Below are 19,590 nucleotides of genomic sequence, written 5' to 3'. Positions count from 1 at the left end.
AATGCTTTACTATGTTTTCCGATTAATTTAGCTATTAAAATTAAACCGTTTAACAATGTTAATATAGAAGTTTAGCTATATTCAGAATTATGGTAGGCTGCTTTTTTTTTAGTAAGAGTGTTGGCAACATTGACAACCGTACGAAATACATGTTATCGGTTACTGCGTTTGTATTTGTAGCGGCAATAATAAAATTCTGAGTGTTATTAAAAATTCTCTTCTTTTCTATTTTAAGAGGGAAGTTAGTTATATTAGTGTCCGTTGAGTGCTTGTGAATTTGATCATTTCAATATGAATAAAGTTAGTGAACTAATTGGAAGGCAATTAGATTTCGACAACAGAGTTCGCGCCAAGAAAGACTGACAGCATTAGCAATGCTTTCAGTTAAGAGTAAAATGGTGCGTTTGATTCCTAACTTCAACCAGCGAATTATTGAAGTATTTGTTCGAACTAAAGATCGAAGAATGGACTTCATCTATAAATAGAAAGATTAGTGTATATATTCTTTATATTTACATTTTGCTATTGAAATTTTCAGCAATTATTCAGTATGGCAAGGCTATGTTCGTGTAGTGAGGAACCTATGGGTTCAATTAATCCAATATTAGTGTTTTAAGTTGTGCCCCGCCGAATAATTTGGTCACCAGCCGCCACTGGATACTTATGTATGCCATGGCAGGTCAGCATGCTGAAATGGCATTTCCTCCATTTTTTATGGAAGAGTTATACCGCTGTGACTCAGTCCCCAGAGCCATGTTTGTTAAAAACGGGTTGCACAACAGGAAGGTGAGAATAGGATTTGAGTAGGGCAGGTTATGGAATGCACTTCACTACTCCTTGTAACACTATTGACGAGGTGCTGAGATATTGTATTTTAACCTTTCGTGACTTACTTACTGGCTTTTAAGGAACCCGGAGGTTCATTGCTGCCCTCACATAAGCCTGCCATTGGTTCCTATCCTGAGCAAAATTAATCCATTCTCTATCATCATATCCCACCTCCCCCAAATCCATTTTAATATTATCTTCCCATCTACGTCTCGGCCTCCCTAAAGGTCTTTTTCCCTCCGGCCTCCCAACTAACACTCTATATGCATTTCTGGATTCGCCCATATGTGCTACATGCCCTGTCCATCTCAAACGTCTGGATTTAATGTTCCTAATTATGTCAGTTGAAGAATACAATGCAAGCAGTTCTGTGTTGTGTAACTTTCTCCATTCTCCTGTAACTTCATCCCTCTTAGCCCCAAATATTTTCCTAAGCACCTTATTCTCAAACACCCTTAATCTCTGTTCCTCTCTCAAAGTGAGAGTCCAAGTTTCACAACCATACAGAACAACCAGTAGTATAACTGTTTTATAAATTCTAACTTTCAGATTTTTCGACAGCAGGCTGGATGATAAAAGTTCCTCAACCGAATAATAACAGGCATTTCCCATATTTATTCTGTGTTTAATTTCCTCCCGAGTATCATTTATATTTGTTACTGTTGCTCCCAGATATTTGAACTTCTCCACCTCTTCAAAAGATAAATTTCCAATTTTTATATTTCCATTTCGTACAATATTCTGGTCACGAGACATAATCATATACTTTGTCTTTTCGGGATTTACTTCCAAACCTATCTCTTTACTTGCTTCCAATAAAATTCCCGTGTTTTCCCTAATCATTTGTGGATTTTCTCCTAACATATTCACGTCATCCGCATAGACAAGCAGCTGATGTAACCCGTTCAATTCCAAACCCTCTCTGTTATCCTGGACTTTCCTAATGGCATACTCTAGAGCAAAGTTAAAAAGTAAAGGTGATAGTGCATCTCCTTGCTTTAGCCCACAGTGAATTGGAAACACATCTGACAGAAACTGATCTATACGAACTCTGCCGTACGTTTCACTGAGACACATTTTAATTAATGGAACTAGTTTCTTGGGAATACCAAATTCAATAAGAATATCATATAAAACTTCTCTCTTAACCGAGTCATATGCCTTTTTTAAATCTATGAATAACTGATGCACTGTACCCTTATACTCCCATTTTTTCTCCATTATCTTTCGTGACTTGAGAATAAAAACGAATACTGACTACAGTTAAGAGTAAGTAATAACTAGTTTTCCTTTTGCTCTTTATTTGCAAATTAGAATGGCTTATTTACTATTGTTTTTGTATTTCATAGGAGAAACTTTTGGAAGCCATGGCTCCTTGTGATGCATTATTGACACCTGAGGAAAAGAAACGCAACAGTCATGGTCCCATGTGTATTTATACATACACAGAAGAAGATCTGGGTATGACATTTTTTATAAGTTAACTTATCTCTTATGCAAAATTATCTTTTTCATTGCAATTCATATGACTTAGTTTTTTAATGAATTATTTGAACCTTGTTGTTATTATTTGTTTCCAAAGTTGAAGTGGTTCATAACTTTAAGAATAGTGATCTACAGTCTAATTTATTTGATTTATTTGTTGTTGTTACTCCTGATCACATATATAACATGATGAAAGGGTAATGGAACGGAGAAAAATCCTCTCCGGTGCCGGGATTTGAACCCCGGTTTTCAGCTCTACGTGCTGATGCTTTATCCACTAAGCCACACCGGATACCCACCCCAGCACCGGACAGAATCATCTCAGATTAAGTTCCAACTCTTGGGTTCCCTCTATAGTGAGGATCACGTAAGAGCAGTTCCTAAAATTTGGCCGTCTCTTCAGTGTTGCCAACTAATACCAGTACCAGATATCACCAAAGAGGGTAAAATCACAATGCTACGTACTAAAATAATAATAATAATAATAATAATAATAATAATAACAACATAGTGTTAACAGTAACAATGTATTGCTTATTTGTCACTTCCATCTTTATGTTGCGACGTGTTTCCTAAATGGTTCAATAATTTATTTATAAAATAGTATATTTTCCTTCTGTTCTTCTCGCTTATTATATTGGTAATTAGGATTAGTATGATCTAGTATTACAATTTATTTTGTCAGGCAACATGAAATTTATTGCTTTGACTAAAGAATTTACGATTAATGAGACCTAACCTAAAAATGTATTTATTTACTTGCGTTTTTATCAGTTTGTTGTACTGTAAACCGAAATCATTGCTACCAACATAACATTAGAAAATAACTGCCAGTTGTAGTATTTGTCAGTACCCGAAATTCGAAACGAAGTTGGTGAAAGAAAATTCAACTTGAGAGCTAGAAAATCACTATAATCCACTAGAATATTTAGTAATAGTAGAAAAATTGTTAGGTTTCACCCTTAGGGTATTAAGTAAGCTGATCCGGACTATAATAGCCACCCTCTGCACTACGTCATAGATATCTATGAACGTAGGACTGGAGTCCACACTTGTGCTGAGGTGCACTTGTTATGAGTGACTAGTTGGCTGGGATCCGACGGAATAAGCGCCGTCTTAAATCACTTCATCATATATATTATTTTAATGTACCGAAGTACATATGATATTTCCATGCAGATATTCTGCGTCATCATATGATGAAAGAGTAATGGAACGGAGAAAAATTCTCTCCAGCGCCGGGGTGGGTATCCGGTGTGGCTTAGTGGATAAAGCATCAGTACGTAGAGCTGAAAACCCAGGTTCAAATCCTGGCGCCGGAGAGAATTTTTCTCCGTTCCATTACTCTTTCATCATATGGTGACACAGAATATCTGCATGGAAATATCATATGTACTTCGGTACATTAAAATAATATACATATATAACAGATTGGCCAGCCCCATGTTAAAAACAGTAATATGTGGAAGAGAACAACAACCAGGATCGCCACCATCGATTGGAAACAAACACTAGATGGAAGTACAGTTGCTCCATGCAATTCAAATGAGAGTTATAACGTGATTTCTTATTCAGTAGCTAGATGGCAGCATACTGAAATTGATAAAAGCTGTTACTGTCAAAGCCTATAAGGCTAAGCAATCTGTTATATATATGATCCGGGCTATTACTCAGCCATCTGGAGATTCTTCATGCACCATCTTGCATTTCAGTGTTGAATCAAACTGTTACCCTTCATTGGAGTAAATAAGTTTTGTCCATTGTAGAAGAAAATAAATATCTAACAATATACTGTAGTACCTGTACTGAGTTAAATATAGTTTCAGACTTGTTTTACAAAGGAAATTATGAACGACAATTTTATTTTTCTTATGGTTTAGCCAAAGAATTAAAGAAGTTGTTAAAAGTTAGAGACTGGCGATTTCTGGATGCTCATTTTAGTTTCTTTTTCAGTGGCTGTAAGTTCTTATATTTTCTTTTACAATTAATGTAGTGTGTGTCTGGTTTTTTTCTATTTGTGAAAAATATCTTAGTAAAATTTTTGGTATTTATCTCTTCGAATTTATGAGGAATAGAATTTCTTTATTCATTTCTTTTTCATTAAATTGTTAAAGTTTTAGGCAGGGACTGTAACTTAGAAATAATGAATCTGATTGGATTGTTTGGTTTAATACAAAGAAAGTTATAATACTGTTTTCATTAATAATAATTAATCAGCGTATAGGTATATAATTTTCACAAGTAATTAAAATTTTTATTGAAAATTCTCAATCTATAATAACAAGAAGTAACTTTTAATGAACGACTCATTGACTAAATTATTTTCGTCACCTAATCACTTGTTTTATGAGTTCTTTTGTGCATTGTTTGACTAAATTATTTTTGTCAGCTAATCACTTGATTTATAACTTTTTTGTGCATTGTTTGACTGAATTATTTTTGTCAGCTAATCACTTGTTTTTAACTTTTTTTGTGCATCATTTAACTAAATCATTTTCGTCAGCTAATCACTTGTTTTATAACTTTTTTTTTGTGTATTGTTTGACTAAATTATTTTCGTCAGCTAAACACTTGTTTTTAACTTTTTTGTGCATCGTTTAACAAAATTATTTTCGTCAGCTAAACACTTGTTTTTTAAGTTTTTTTTGTGCACTTTTGACTAAATTATTCCACTAATTTGACTAAATTATTTTCGTCAGCTAATCACTTTTCTTTTAACTTCTTTTGTGCATAATTTAAATTCTTAACATGTTGCAATGTAAATTCAGAAATAATGCATTTTTGCTATACATTCCAATTGCCAGAAATCTCTGATACAAAGTATGCAGGCATATTCAAAGATTTTTTGTTCATATTATATGTTGTATTGTTTCAGGTCCTTATGAAGCGCCACACTACTTTCCCCCACTGAACAGCAATCACGCAAAGGCTGTTACAGCAACAAGAGAAGACATCCATGTTGATCGTAACCGTCTGGTTAAGGGACTGTGTCCCAATGTGCGGCTTGACGTCTACTTCCCAGGTTTTCCAACAATGAAACATATTGCCCACACTGTGAGTAATATAGTATGAAAATGCCTTGTTGAAAACAGAACTTATATTTGTTTTTTATTTGATTTGTTTTGCTCCTGTATGTTTGTTTGTTTTTTTTTTACTTTGTTATTTAACGACGTTGTATCAACTACGAGATTATTTAGCATGATAGGTGATATTTGATGAGTTGAGACCGAGAATTCGCTGACATTTCCCTTATGGTTGGGAAAACCTCGGAAAAAACCCAACCAGATAATCAGTCCAAGTGGGAATCAGACCCGTGCCAAACACAACTTCAGTTTGGCAGGCAAGTGCCTCAACCGTGTCAGCTATGCCGGTGGACTTCAGTATATTGTGTAATTGTCTTTTCAAAAAAAAAAAAGAAAAATGAAGATACCGGTAGTCTTAAAGTTGATTTCAAAAATAGTCTGCGGTTCCAATGTTGTTGTTGTTGTTTTCTAATGCCAGGCGTTTGACAATAAAGTCATTTGACCTCTTGCACTCCAATATTTTTCAAAGATATTATCATGGTCAGCCACTGAAGCACAGATTTTGAGGTATTCCGAATCCATTTCTTGGTTTGAGTTGCACAATGGGCAGTTAGGGGACTGATATATTCCAATTCTATGCAGGTGTTTGGCCAAACAATCATGATCTGTTGCCAATCTAAATGCAGCTGCAATCAACTGTGGATTATGATGCAGAGAGTTCCATTTTTTCCCTTGAGATTGAGTTATCAAATTTTGTTTGTTGAAGTCTATGTAGATTTAATAAATCTCTTCACAGAGTAATACGTAGATTTAGTAACAGGTCTGTAAGTAGCAGTGCTGCCCTTCTTTGCTAAAGCATCCGCATTCTCGTTTCCCAGGATTCCACAATGGGATGGTATCCATTGAAATACAATTCTTTTATTGAGTGATATTAATTGAGAGAGATTTTAGTTATTTCTGCTGTTTGAGATGAAGGTGTGTGTTTAGAGACTGCTTTGGAGTCTGACAATATAACTGCATTCTTAAATTTATTGATGTGAAATAGAAGATTCCTGAGACATTCACTTATTGCAACGATTTCTCCATCAGCAGTTCCAATGTATGTAGAGCAATTAATACTGTTCTTCCCTTAATTAGTTGAAGTTATTAGAATTTTTGTCACATGAGATCTTCCTGTTCTTCTTAATTAGTGTTGATGATGCTTTAAAGAAAGAGAAAGACTTGAGTCTTGTAAAGTATTCCCTACTATTTCATATTTTTAGAATATAATATTTTCATGACACTGAGACATTAAACATGATGTGCTACACAATTGAATAACCATGGGACCAGCCTGCTTCTCCATGTATTGTCCACATTGTTCAGTGCATATAAAGTTTGACCAAAGGATAAGTGTTTTAATTCAAAACATAATTGATATTATTTCATTTCAGTCTCTTTTTCTTTTATATTATACTTGATTATAAAAAATAACTACTGGGTGTTCAGTTCAAAGTGTGTCATGACTCGCTGTATGAAGTTATGTGGCTAGCCGATGAGCCTAGAGAATTCAATCTTCCTACACTTCTGCAGAGGCGTATTACCTATGTGCCAGAGAAGTTGCCTAGCAAGTACGGCATTCATTCTGAAGAGTACTTACCGATACGTACGGTAACGCCTGTAGTGGCAGGAATGTGAACTGTTTGGAAACATGTACTGGGGTGAGTTTTTTTCTTACTGTCGGGGTATGGGGAGAGGGTTAAGACGATTACTTACGTACAGTATTTGTTGACATTAACTTCGACGGTCAACATGGACACGGAGCATTTGATTTGTGTTGTGGAAAGTTGCCGTACGCAACCGATGATAACAAATACCCTGCGTATGACTTGCCCGTGCAAAACACAGTTCGAACGAGGTTATGGTAGCACACAGACTGTACAGACCGCCATCTGTTGCTACGACGTTCAAGTCATACTGTACATGTTCTCAAGTTCAGATTGAACGCCTTCTCTGACATAAAAGCTGAAACTCGCTTCAAATCGCTGACTCACAACAGTGACGTCATGACACACTTTGAAATGAACACTTAGTAGTAAGATCCATATTCGTTTGCATATACTAAGCATTCTCAAGAATAATTTTCAATTTCTCTTCTTAGTAATTAAATACTGGTAATAATCTACTTGTTTAAGACGTCCTTTTGTTAAAGTTAATTAAGTTTACTTTTTAGAAACAAATTAGTGACAACTTTTTCCAACACATTTGTTATCTGCTTTACACAGGCATCACTACACAAATGTAAGGTGAAGGTGTTCGAGCAGCCAAGTCAGGGATACAACATGATCCTGGAAATTGTCGACCAAGGGAAACCAGACATCAAAGAAGTGGCCACTCAGCTTTTGGGAAACTCCCTCTATGTTGGATGGCCTCATCTTGTGGAGGCTAAGTGAGTTATTACTATCAATTGATATCTCTTTTACATTTGTCAAGTTTTTATAAGAATGACACTTCCAGAGTTATCAAGTGATAAAAAGTAAATTATAGAAATAAGCAATAGATATCATGAAATCTTAAATCCTTTGGAGAGATGAATCATGGAGAAGGTTAAACATGAAAGTCCATTATCATTGTGGGACTTTTTGAGGTATTTATACAAAGGTGAACAGATGATAACATTGTTACAATTGTTCCATACTGTAACAGTAATGGTTGAATCGCAAGCAACTCATTATAATTATGTACGAATGTAAGCGAATGATTTATATACCTACGTAACAGTTTAGATTATCAGATAAAATCATTCGTGATAGTTTACTGGGTTTTGGTGCGGTAGCCACGAAGCTTAAATGCCCAGAGACAGAAAGAATAATTTTCCGCTTTTAATGAAAATCAATTTCCTGAATCTTTATAAATTATTTCACTTATTTTGTCTGTGTTTGTGGAATGAGCATCATCACGCTTATGAAAAGGCAATTTTCAGTGCCAACAATTTGTGCTCCAGTTTTGAGTGGAAAGGTAGAGGGGAAGGAAGGAAACAGTACATTGAAATTTGTGATAAAGAAGAAATATCTGGGGCCAAAATGTGCATAAAAGTTATTCTGACGCAAATAACTTTGTCAGAGATACAATTTTTTTTACAAAATATATCGGGCGCAGGGAATATTACAGAGTTTCTGGCGAGTGGCACCGGTCTAGTGGTCAGAGCTTCTGGCTATAGTTCATGAGGTCCCGGGTTCGATTCCCGGTTAGAGCACAGGAATTTTTCCTTAAAGGGATTATTCCTGTGTTCGTCCATGGTCTGGAATTTAGGTTAAGTTTAGATTTAAGACCTCTCCTGGCACCATATTATCATACTCATCCATTCACATCATCGGGGTAATGTAACTCTGCCTTCCAGGCGCCCCAACCTCAGAAGTGGGTTACAACTAAGCCACGGCCAGGAGAGAAGACCAGAAATGTCGAAAGACAACCTGGTGGCATTGGATAAAAAAAAAATAATAATAATTATGTACTTAACTGCACGAAAGGTTCAGTAATCTCATGCCTCACAAAGGGACATTGGTGGCTGTGCATTTCCTCTATCTCGCTCTAGTCTTGCTTCTACTATTACTGAATGTACAGTTACCATATCTTCCTGTCACACACTTTATTACCGATCTTCAATGCAATTACGGCCCAACCTTCAGTGTTACACAATAAACCAGTAAAGAACACACTTGTTTGTTCTTGCTCTACAAAATCTTCCATCACCACCTCTCCAACATCTCTCATTTTCCTGTAATATATATTCCAAAATTCGACTAAAAATGATACTTTTCTCAGAATCTGTTTACATGTTAACTCATTTCTCTGATTAAATGTCAAAATCTCTATTCAATCCCTTTCCACTCTATTTATAAATGAATTTTTTTTATTTTATTGGGTTATTTTACGATGCTGTATCAACATCTAGATTGTTTAGTGTCTGAATGAAATGAAGGTGATAATGCCGGTGAAATGAGTCCAGGGTCCAGCACCGAAAGTTACCCAGCATTTGCTCGTATTGGGTTGAGGGAAAACTCCGGAAAAAACCTCAACCAGGTAACTTGCCCCGACCGGGATTCGAACCCGGGCCACCTGGTTTCGCGGCCAGACGCGCTGACTGTTACTCCACAAGTGTGGACATGTATAAATCAAATACCGGTATGCCATCCAAAAGTTTAACTTAATAATCCTCAGTTGGCAAACAATTATTATGGTCACCATTAGGTATGAAGTTCGAAGATAGAAATCCAGCCAAGAATAAAGATTTTGAATGGCAATAAAAGTCCTTACCATAACTGTTTTTAGACGGGAAGCAAAGATGCTTGTTCAGTGTTTTACGTAATTTACAAGAATCCTTTCTCTGAATGAGAGGGCTACAGGTAATATTTACTGGCCATATTTCATCCATATCAAATGTCACTCCAGTACTTATTTTCACCAACCATTGAAACATTGAGGATTATGAATTCTGCTTTAGAGATGCCTTACATAAACTCTCCAAATTTAGCAGAATTATGATAAAAGTCTTAGTTTACTACATAAGGTGGTTTTAGAAAAGAGCAACAGTTCAACTTTTGGCTGCTTTCTCATCAAATTAAAACTAAAACAGTACTGTTCATTAAATTTGTGCTATTTGTATTCCATATGTTGCAGAACCTTTGTCTTATGGTATATTTAATTATAGGGTGGTAGCTGTGTCAAATAAGGAATTCCGGTATGGATTGCAAGAAGATACAGGAACGAAGTCTCGGTTTGTCATTGAGGAAGTGAAGGGTACTTCTTCAAATCAGTGGGCTCTGCAGCGCAAGGGGATCCAAGAGCAGTAAGTTCTTAGAACTGACTTAATTTAGAAAGAGGTATGCCACAGTTCTATAATCATTCGTTTCTATTTGTTAAAAATGGATCTTTTTATTATTTTCATTGTACGATACACCTCAAAGAACATGCACTGTTTTGCTGAAGGTTTTCAAGAAAATTGTAAAGACAAATATCAGTGCAATGAAATCAAATAGTTAACAGAAATATTCTTTAGTGGAAGAAATTTTGTTAAAGAAAGAGACACATATCTTACCTATACATTAAAATTATAATAAATAATCTTGAAGTATGAATCGTATGGTAATCATGCTATTGTCATTTGCTGCTGTGATATATTTAAGGAACATGTTTTTGTTTGAGATAACATTGCTTTCTCCCACATTTAATGTGATCTTCTAAAATAAATATTAGATTATTTTGTAATAAATTGATGGCTTTATTTTAACTTAATTTGAGAAATAAGATATAGTGAATTTTGAGCAGTACAAAGTTACTTTATGTACCTAGCTATGTTACATAAAAATTCTGTTGTTGATGTTGTTTTCTAATGCCAAACATTTGATCTCTTGCACTCCAATATTTTTCAAAGATATTGTCATCGTAACTGATGTTATACCACCAGCATTCCATTGTAAGATGTTTAGTTGATTCTGTACCATTAAAGTATCCCTCCCTGGAGATCCGATTGGGAGACTATTTTACCTTCGGATAATTGTACCTTAATGGTACTCATTTCATATTGGAGTGGTTAAATGGCAAGTTGTAGCTGATTTAAGTGAACACCATATTTTAACGTTTTGGTGGCTACTTCATCCACACACAACCCACAGAATGTCTGGAGGACCACACCTGCTGTTGGTCGATGAGTCTACTAGACCTAGTTGGGAGATCTTGTTGATCACCAGCTTTTCCTCCTTAAGCCACTGGAGGACGATTTTAGTGCCATCGCAGGTCAGCACTAGGAACAGAAAAGAAGAAAGGGTAGGAAGGAAAATGAAATGAACCCCTAGGCCTCGAATGCTCTAATACCATTGGGGTCAAAGAAAGTAAGAGTTCAGTCAGAAGACTGGATAGGAAAGGGTAAAGAGGGAATTAGGTATTGAATAGAGGAAAATTATACCAAATTCGGTCATTAACTCATCAAGCTGACCAGTGCTAATTGATGAGTAGCCCCTCCCTTTAGTTCAGCTTGTAAAATTATGCTTACTAACAGCTGCACCACGGGAAGGTAGGGATGGGACATTGGGTATTTGTCCAGGTTGGTTCCTTAAAGCCTTCAATGGGAAGGATTAATGGCTCTCCCCCCCTGTATTCGACAAATACCCTTTTGCAGCCATATGAAAATTCTAAAGCAATACTTAGTATTAATTACATATGTGATAACTTTTATTATAATCATGTGAAGTTGTTGAAGAGAAAATATATGTTACACTATGTTTTACAGTTATGCTAACCGGATGGGTGTGAATATAGGAGAAACAAACATCTTGGTGCATGCAGCAAACATGATTGGCAGAAAATATGTCTTTGGTCAAGCTGGCAAAATAACGTTGGAAAAACAGGTAATCAGTTTTAAGACTTGAGCTATGAATCTGGGGAATATTTCTGTGCAGATTCTCCTGGAGTTCTAGAAAAATAGAATCAGAGTGTTACGTTGTTCTTCAATTTGTATAGGCAATCTGAAGAAAATGCCACAAATATGTTTTTTTTTTTTTGTTTTACCAACATATGAACTAGTAGGCTAAATTTCATTAAATTATCAATAGGTGCTTCATATTTGTTGAGACCAGTCAGTCACAAATTTTCAAATAGTTCTGCCTTTATTTAGAGTAGAGTTGGTCAGTGTTTTGCTAAATCATGCAGGTAACGTTCATAATATGTTTATGAAGGAAGTTGAAATTACCTTTTTAAACAATAATTTGGAAGTTTGGTAGTGAACTTAAATGCTGAGTATATGAAGACATATATAACAAGAATATTATTAATTATGGCGATGATGATGATGATGATTATTATCATTATTATTATTATTATTATTATTATTATTCATTCAAAATTTTCTGTCCTAGGACAGGTCTTTCACTGCAAACCAAGCATTCTTCAAGCTTTCCTGTTTTCTGCCTTCCTCTTGACGCTGCATATCATTAAATATCTTCTTCTGCCCCGAACTCTTCTCCTGTTTATTCCTTCCAGTGCATCCTTCAGTAATTTATTTCTTCTTAGCCAGTGGCACCACCAATTCCTTTTTTCTCTCCCTCATCAGTTTCAGCATCATTCTTTCTTCACTCACACTTTCTAGTACAGCTTCATACATTATTTTTTCTGTCCATTTCACACACTCTATTCTTCTCCACAGCCACATTTCAAATACTCCTATTCGGTTCTCTTCGCTTCGTCGTAATGTCCATGTTCCTGCTACATACAATGCCACACCCCACACAAAGCACTTCACCAGCCTCTTCCTAGATCTTTTTCCAGAAGTCCGCAGAAGTTGCGCCTTTTTCTGTTAAAAGTTTCCTTTGCCATAGCTATCTTTCTTTTGATTTCGTGGCAGCAGTTCATATTATTATTATTATTATTATTATTATTATCATCATCATCATCATCATCATCATCATTATTATTATTAAAAAATAAATTCTGTTGTAGCATAAACAAGTCGTGTAATGTCATATTTTCAAAAATAAACTCACATTGATAAGCATAAATGCAAACACAGGTGAAAATGTTGAAAAAACCAATAATTTGAATTTGGCAGCAGGGTAGGATTACTGTGTAACAGTAAACAGAAATGATTGTGATCTTCATATGTTTCACAAACAAATACTCAGCAAACGTCAGTTGTCAACTCATTTTAGTTTAGTAAGAAACTTTTGTTATGTGTTTACCCCTAGTGCCTCTTTTGTATTGTATTGTATTTATTAACATTCCATGGTATTCATACATGCTTACAGCTAGAATATGGAACAAGTCAAAAAACTTAATACTATTATAAAATCTTAATTTATAGTCACAGTCCAGATGAAATATATACAACACATAGTTTTAGTATCAATTTCACGAAGTGTTATTGAATGTCATGAATTCACCTACAGAATAGAAGGTGTGAGAAATTACGTACTTCTTTAATTTGGCCCTAAATTATTTTATGTTTTGAGTTTCATTTTTTATATCGATAGGGAGGCTATTAAAAATTTTTACTGCCATATAACGCACTTCTTTTTGATAGCACGATAGACTTGCCGATGGAGTATGAAAGTCATTTTTTTATGTGTATTTATGCTATGAAATGTTGAATTAATTACAAAGTTTTCGCAATTACATACGAGGAAGATTATTAACGAAAAGATATACTGACAAGCCATGGGCATTATTTGTAGTTTTTTTAAAATAGTCCTACACGATTCCCTAGATTTGGCACCTACTGTTATTCTAATTACTCTTTTTTGTAATAGAAATATATTGTTACTATCTGTGTAATTTCCCCAGAATATTATTCCAAAACTCATTAACGAGTGGAAGTATGCAAAGTATATTGTTTTTAAGGTATTGATATTTACTATCTTTTGCATAGATCTAATAGCAAAACATGCTGAATTTAGTTTGGGGCTAATTTTTTTAATATGATTTTTCAAATTTAACACATTATCGATTTTTAAACCAAGAAATTTGGTTGTTGTTGTTTCTAATAGGGATCTATTGTTAATTATTGCGTTAGAAATTTGCGACGTTGAATTTGGACAGGATTTAAATTGAATTATGTTAGTTTTGTTACAATTTATTGACTGAGAACCGGTCACATATTTTGAAGAGAATTTCTTCTGTTGAAGATTGGAATGTGTTGGAGTTATTGGCTGTAATTACTATACTTGTGTCATCTGCAAATAATATGGGATGACCTATATCTTTTATTAGGGGGGCAAAATCATTTATAAACACTAGAAAAAGTAGGGGACCTAATATTGATCCTTGAGGAATTTCATTATTAATAGTTACCCATGTCGATGCAGATTTCATAGTTGTATTGATTTCAACTTTCTGTTTCCTATCTATGAGATATGAGTGAAACCATTGGTGATAAAGAGATGGAGTTCCAATTTTGAAATGATGCTATTGACTCTTTCGGTAATAGTTATTTTACTTTACAAGTATTTCTTCCTTTTAACTTCGAGTATCATTTGCTTTCATTCTTTGAAGAGTGTGACTCATTAGATTCTTATATCATTGTTGTTGCTGTGTTTAAAAAAAAAAAAGTGAGTACAAGAGGGAGTTAATTAACAGAAAAGGTGCATATTTGATAGTTATTCAGCTGTAACATGTTTCATTGTGACACTGATAGTGTAATGTATTGTTGCAGTGGTGTGACCTGCCGTCAGCTTATGCCTTGCAAACAACAGTGAAGGATATTGCTGTCCATGACAAGACATTCGTCCAGTTCAAGGCCCTGCAAGAAGTGTTCCCTCCCAAGTCAGTGTGCTTTATGCTTGGACACCCTCACTATGGCGTCATGGGAGAGGTATGTCTATATTATAGCACAAACACTTTTAATTATCTTCTTCCAGTGGTCTTCTGCAAGGGATCCTCTAGCTACCCATTTGGAATGGGATCTAAATTGAGACAAAAGCGTGTAAGCGACATTTCTAAAAAAAAATATTAAAGTGCATCCAGGGTAAACTTGCATTTAAAATTTCACATTGCACATTAACATTTAAAAATAAAACTCGACGGAATTTACGAATGCTTAGTAACTTTTAATCACATTCTATGGAAAATAACGTAAATGCACTTACACCACTTTGCTTCTGACCACCTCAATTGGAACACTGATATTTTGCAAGAATTCAAAACCAAGTCATTTCTGGAATATATCCATCACTATCAAATAAACTTTCAAGAATGAGATAAAGTAGAATCCCCAAAGCTGTTTATAACCACACACCAAGAGGCTGAAGATTTGTGGGTAAACCTGCAAAATGATGGCATGAAAATTTTATGTAAGACCATAAGAGGCCTTAGGGTCTAATATTTGGCAAGTGTATGATGATGATGATGATGATGATGATGATGATTATTGTTATTATTATTATTATTATTATTATTATTATTATTATTATTATTATTATTATTATTATTATGCATTGTATTTTTCACCTGACATAATTAGGAACATTAAATCCAGACATTTGAGATGGGCAGGACATGTACAGTCGTGGCCAAAAGTTTAGAGCACCTCTTCAAGAATTGATACTTTTTAAAATATAATAGGCCTATTTATATCGAAAGTATTTCCTGGATATTTATTAGTACTGAAAATATACTGGTTCCAGCTGAAAATGTATGAAGTTTTAATTTCTTATTTTCAAAAATGATTGTTTTAAAAATATTTTTGTGTTTTTTAATTTTTACATTTTTCAGATAAAATGAATTTCTCAATAATATAAATTAATTTCAAAAGTAACGAAAATATGGTTACGAAATAGTTTAAAGATGGATCAATTGTAATATCAAGAAAAATAAAAGGTTTCTTATGTTTTCTTCCAGCCACAGAATGACAACTGTGATTTATTGCCTGTATAAACTGTTATTGTTAGGAGTGGTTCCTTTTATTAGGGTTGGATGGCTGTAGTTTGGGTGGAAGATATTTTGTTTACATGTTTCTTCAAGCTGCTTGTGTGTATTATAAATATAGATAGATGAAAGGTACTTGTAAAATATTTGAGAGCTTCAGTTGATTAGTTGTGTTCGTCAGAATAAGTTGTTATCCAAGAAAGATTTGGTTATATCAGCAAGATAATGCCCCCTGTCACACTTCTCGAAAAACCAAGGCATAGTTCACCGAGAATGTTATACCCCTACTGTCTTGGCCTGCTAGGAGTCCATATTTAAACCTCATTGAGAATATCTGGGAGGTTCTAGGGAAGGAAGTACAGAAAAAGAACGTAAGAAATCTTCAAGAATTGAAATTGCAGTTAGCAGCATGTTGGACAACCCTGAGAAAGGGTTATATAATAGAATTTAATAAACTCAATGCCAAAGAGAATACATGTTGTTAAATGCAAAAGGTGGTCCTACAAAGTTCTAAGTGGATTTCGGAGAGAAACATTGTGTTATTAATAAAAATAAGACTTTTAACTCTTTATTTTTTAATTGGAAAATTGTGTTAATTTGTGTGTTGTTTGAAAAACTGGCGACAATTAATTCAAATTTCTTTTTTTAAATTGTCTCTTTACATTTTAGGAACATTGGAAATTAATATTAATTCTTAGAAGCGCAAATTACAATTTACAGAAATGTTTATAGTATTGGATTTGTGTTTTATAGACAAAATAAAAATGTACAATCCTGCCCATTCCATGACACATAACTTTTGATTTGTACATATCATACATAAAAAAGACTATTCTTTTCAGCTATACTAAAATCATATAATTATTTAAGGTTGTGACATGATATACTGAGTAAAATTGCCTTTTTCAAGGGGGTGCTCTAAACTTTTGGCCACGACTGTAGCACATATGGGCAAATCCAGAAATGCATATAGAGTGTTAGTTGGGAGGCCGGAGGGAAAAAGACCTTTGGGGAGGCCGAGACGTAGATGGGAAGATAATATTAAAATGGATTTGAGGGAGGTGGGATATGATGATAGAGACTGGATTGATCTTGCTCAGGATAGGGACCTATGGCGGGCTTATGTGAGGGCGGCAATGAACCTTCAGGTTCCTTAAAAGCCAGTAAGTAAGTAATTATTATTATTATTAACTTACACCATACAACTGTTTCTAAATTAAAATTATTTGTCAATTCTGTTTTGCATTGGCATTGACTTTTTCCCATTAAATTTTCCAGTCAAAATACCAGTTTGATTTCATTCACATGTGGTATGTGCTACATGTTTCTTTTACTGTAGTAAAGACGCATCTACACAGTTCAACTTTTCTTTCAACTTTAAGCATGCAAGACTGAATGAAACGCATTCAATCGAATATGCTTTTTTTACTAAAAATGAGAGTGCATGCAGCAATTGAAAGCTATCTATCGCCGGTGGGTATCTTGTGCGTATTTCTTTCAACAGTAGCCTGTAACGAGCAGCTGACTGTTTTAGATGGCCGTGAATAAATTGAAAATTCTTTTATTTGATGATGGTGGATCTTTTAAGTTGAAAATGGCGGCAAGTACGATTAGCTTTCTTCAAGATTATCGCAAATACAAGTACTTACATAGTGTTCAACCACAATTTTGCGAATCGCGTAAGCATTGGATTGATATTTAATATTTACGAATTACTGTATACACGTAATGAAGGTGACTTTCAACACGGTGCGTCATGTAGACACAAAATCTGCATGCATCTTAATTGAATGTTACTTTTGAACTTTCAATTTTCTCCCCAGATTACATGTATAAACCCATGGAAAATTAAACCATGTTGTTGCACCTTTAGGGTATTAAGTTTCTGAATTTTTCTAACTCTTTCTATCCCAGATCAAATTGCAATGATTTAAAACATATTGTTTGAGTAATGTAGAGAAGGATGGTCATATTAAAACAGATTTATCATCAGTACTGCAAACCATTTCTTTAAATGTTTTGTCCTTAAATTTACTGTCATCTATCTTTCAAAATAAGTGTTTGTGAGTCTTGTATGTAGCTTGATATTTCGTAATCCAGGTGGTGGATGGTGGTGCAACAATGAAGAGTGGACGTGTGAAAGTGAGTGTGTCAGTGATTCCTGAGCCAAACTTGGAGAGTGTGCGGAAGAAGCATCAAGACTCCAATGTTCAGTATATGCCTGGTGAGTGTTGTTTATTGTCTGGAAGATGAATTTTTAGTGACTGGAATATCATATATTCATCTCCTACATCGTAACTAGGGACACCCAATTTTCGCGAATGATTTTTTCACGAATTTCTGCTAATTGAGTCAGAGAGTTAAAATTTTTATAAGTATGGACGAGACTCATTTTGTAGACAAGTTTTACGACCTCGAATTTTTCCCCCCTCCCCAACCCCCGTTTTTTTTTTCGAATTTGGAAATTTTTTACATTAAACGCGATATTTTTTTTATGAATATCACTCAACTGTGCATTGATTAGTCAAGAAATTCCATTATTTTATTTTCGACAGTGAAACATTCAAAATAAATTAAAATATATATATATTTTTTTAATCCAATGCCACCAGGTTGTCTTTTCGACATTTCTGGTCTTCTCTCCTGGCCGTGGCTTAGTTGTAACCCACTTCTGAGGTTGGGGCGCCTGGAAGGCGGAGTTACATTACCCCGATGATGTGATAGGATGATTATGATAATGTATTGCCAGGAGAGGTCTTAAATCTAAACTTAACCTAAATTCCAGACCATGGACGAACACAGGAATAATCCCCTTTAAGGAAAAATTCCTGTGCTCTAACCGGGAATCGAACCCGGGACCTCATGAACTATAGCCAGAAGCTCTGACCACTAGACCATGAGGCTGGCCTAAATTAAAATATAAGTTCGTTTTTCATGCTTTATCATGTGGAAAGCATGGCTGCTTAGCATGAAAAGTTAAAATCTGTGTAATGCTTGTGTTCATTACACACTAACACAATAAGAAGAAAATATGTGTAAAAGATATTACCATATTTTGGGGAACAGTACACAGTGAAGACTAAGAAATAAGGTATTTTGATAATTTGGCCGTCAAGTGGCCTATCATATGTGCAAATGAACATAGGTCTAATGTTTTTGATATTCAGATAATATTCTTCTCTACCTAGCATGTAACCAGCCTTAATATCACAGCCTGGAGGGTAATAAGTGTTTTGTTATCAGTTTTTTTAAAGTGATTTTCGTGTTTAAATTCATACTTTTTCTCACGATTAAATACAGATTTTTTTTTCACGAATTACAGTACAGTAGAACTTGGTTATAGCGACCTCGTTTTGTGCGACACCTCGCCTATAACGTCAAATATTCTGTGGTCCCAACTAATTCTCCATAAGACATATGCTTTCCTACCTTGCTTAATATGACAAACGCATATGTGTCTACCTCGCATATAACGTCATTTTCAACCTCAGTTTGGAATAAGATTTTCTAAGAACCAAAGTATTTTAAGAAATATTTTGTTGAAATCTGACCCTGACAAATTCTTTACAGTCTCCTTCTGTCATAGACCTCTGGAATGCAGGCGGATTCCCCACCCCATTGTAACCTGCCCGAATTCATGCGGTATTAGATCAGTTTCGACAGGAAGTTTTCACTAAGTGCACACATTTTAACGCAGTATGTCCACTAAAAGAAGTGAGTGACGCTTTAGAAGTCATTAGAATTTTGAACATGTTCTATGAAGCTAGGAAGGGAGCTGTGAAATTGCAACTGAAATTATGAACATAGAACGTAATTTAGCCCTAGAAAGTGTGTATTGGGCAAGTAGAAGACAACAGAGTAA

General features: G+C 34.8%; 1 protein-coding gene across 4 annotated transcripts in view; it reads left to right on the top strand.

Annotated features, from left to right (window-relative positions):
• The window catches only part of pcm (5'-3' exoribonuclease pacman), an 84,000-nt gene that overhangs the window by 27,689 nt on the left and 36,721 nt on the right, over positions 1-19,590 (top strand). For all 4 annotated transcript variants that reach the window (XM_069844292.1, XM_069844295.1, XM_069844293.1 and 1 more), the window contains exons 11-17: positions 2,178-2,289; positions 5,189-5,367; positions 7,601-7,764; positions 10,027-10,164; positions 11,605-11,722; positions 14,518-14,676; positions 17,829-17,952. In XM_069844292.1, coding sequence (XP_069700393.1) covers positions 2,178-2,289; positions 5,189-5,367; positions 7,601-7,764; positions 10,027-10,164; positions 11,605-11,722; positions 14,518-14,676; positions 17,829-17,952 — 994 coding nt within the window. The remainder of the gene's footprint in view (positions 1-2,177; positions 2,290-5,188; positions 5,368-7,600; positions 7,765-10,026; positions 10,165-11,604; positions 11,723-14,517; positions 14,677-17,828; positions 17,953-19,590) is intronic.

This window comes from Periplaneta americana, chromosome 13 (assembly GCF_040183065.1).
Source record: "Periplaneta americana isolate PAMFEO1 chromosome 13, P.americana_PAMFEO1_priV1, whole genome shotgun sequence".
In the NCBI taxonomy this organism is placed as follows: domain Eukaryota; kingdom Metazoa; phylum Arthropoda; class Insecta; order Blattodea; family Blattidae; genus Periplaneta; species Periplaneta americana.
The sequence above is the reverse complement of the archived record's forward strand: the minus strand, read 5'-3'. Positions and strand labels throughout refer to the sequence as shown.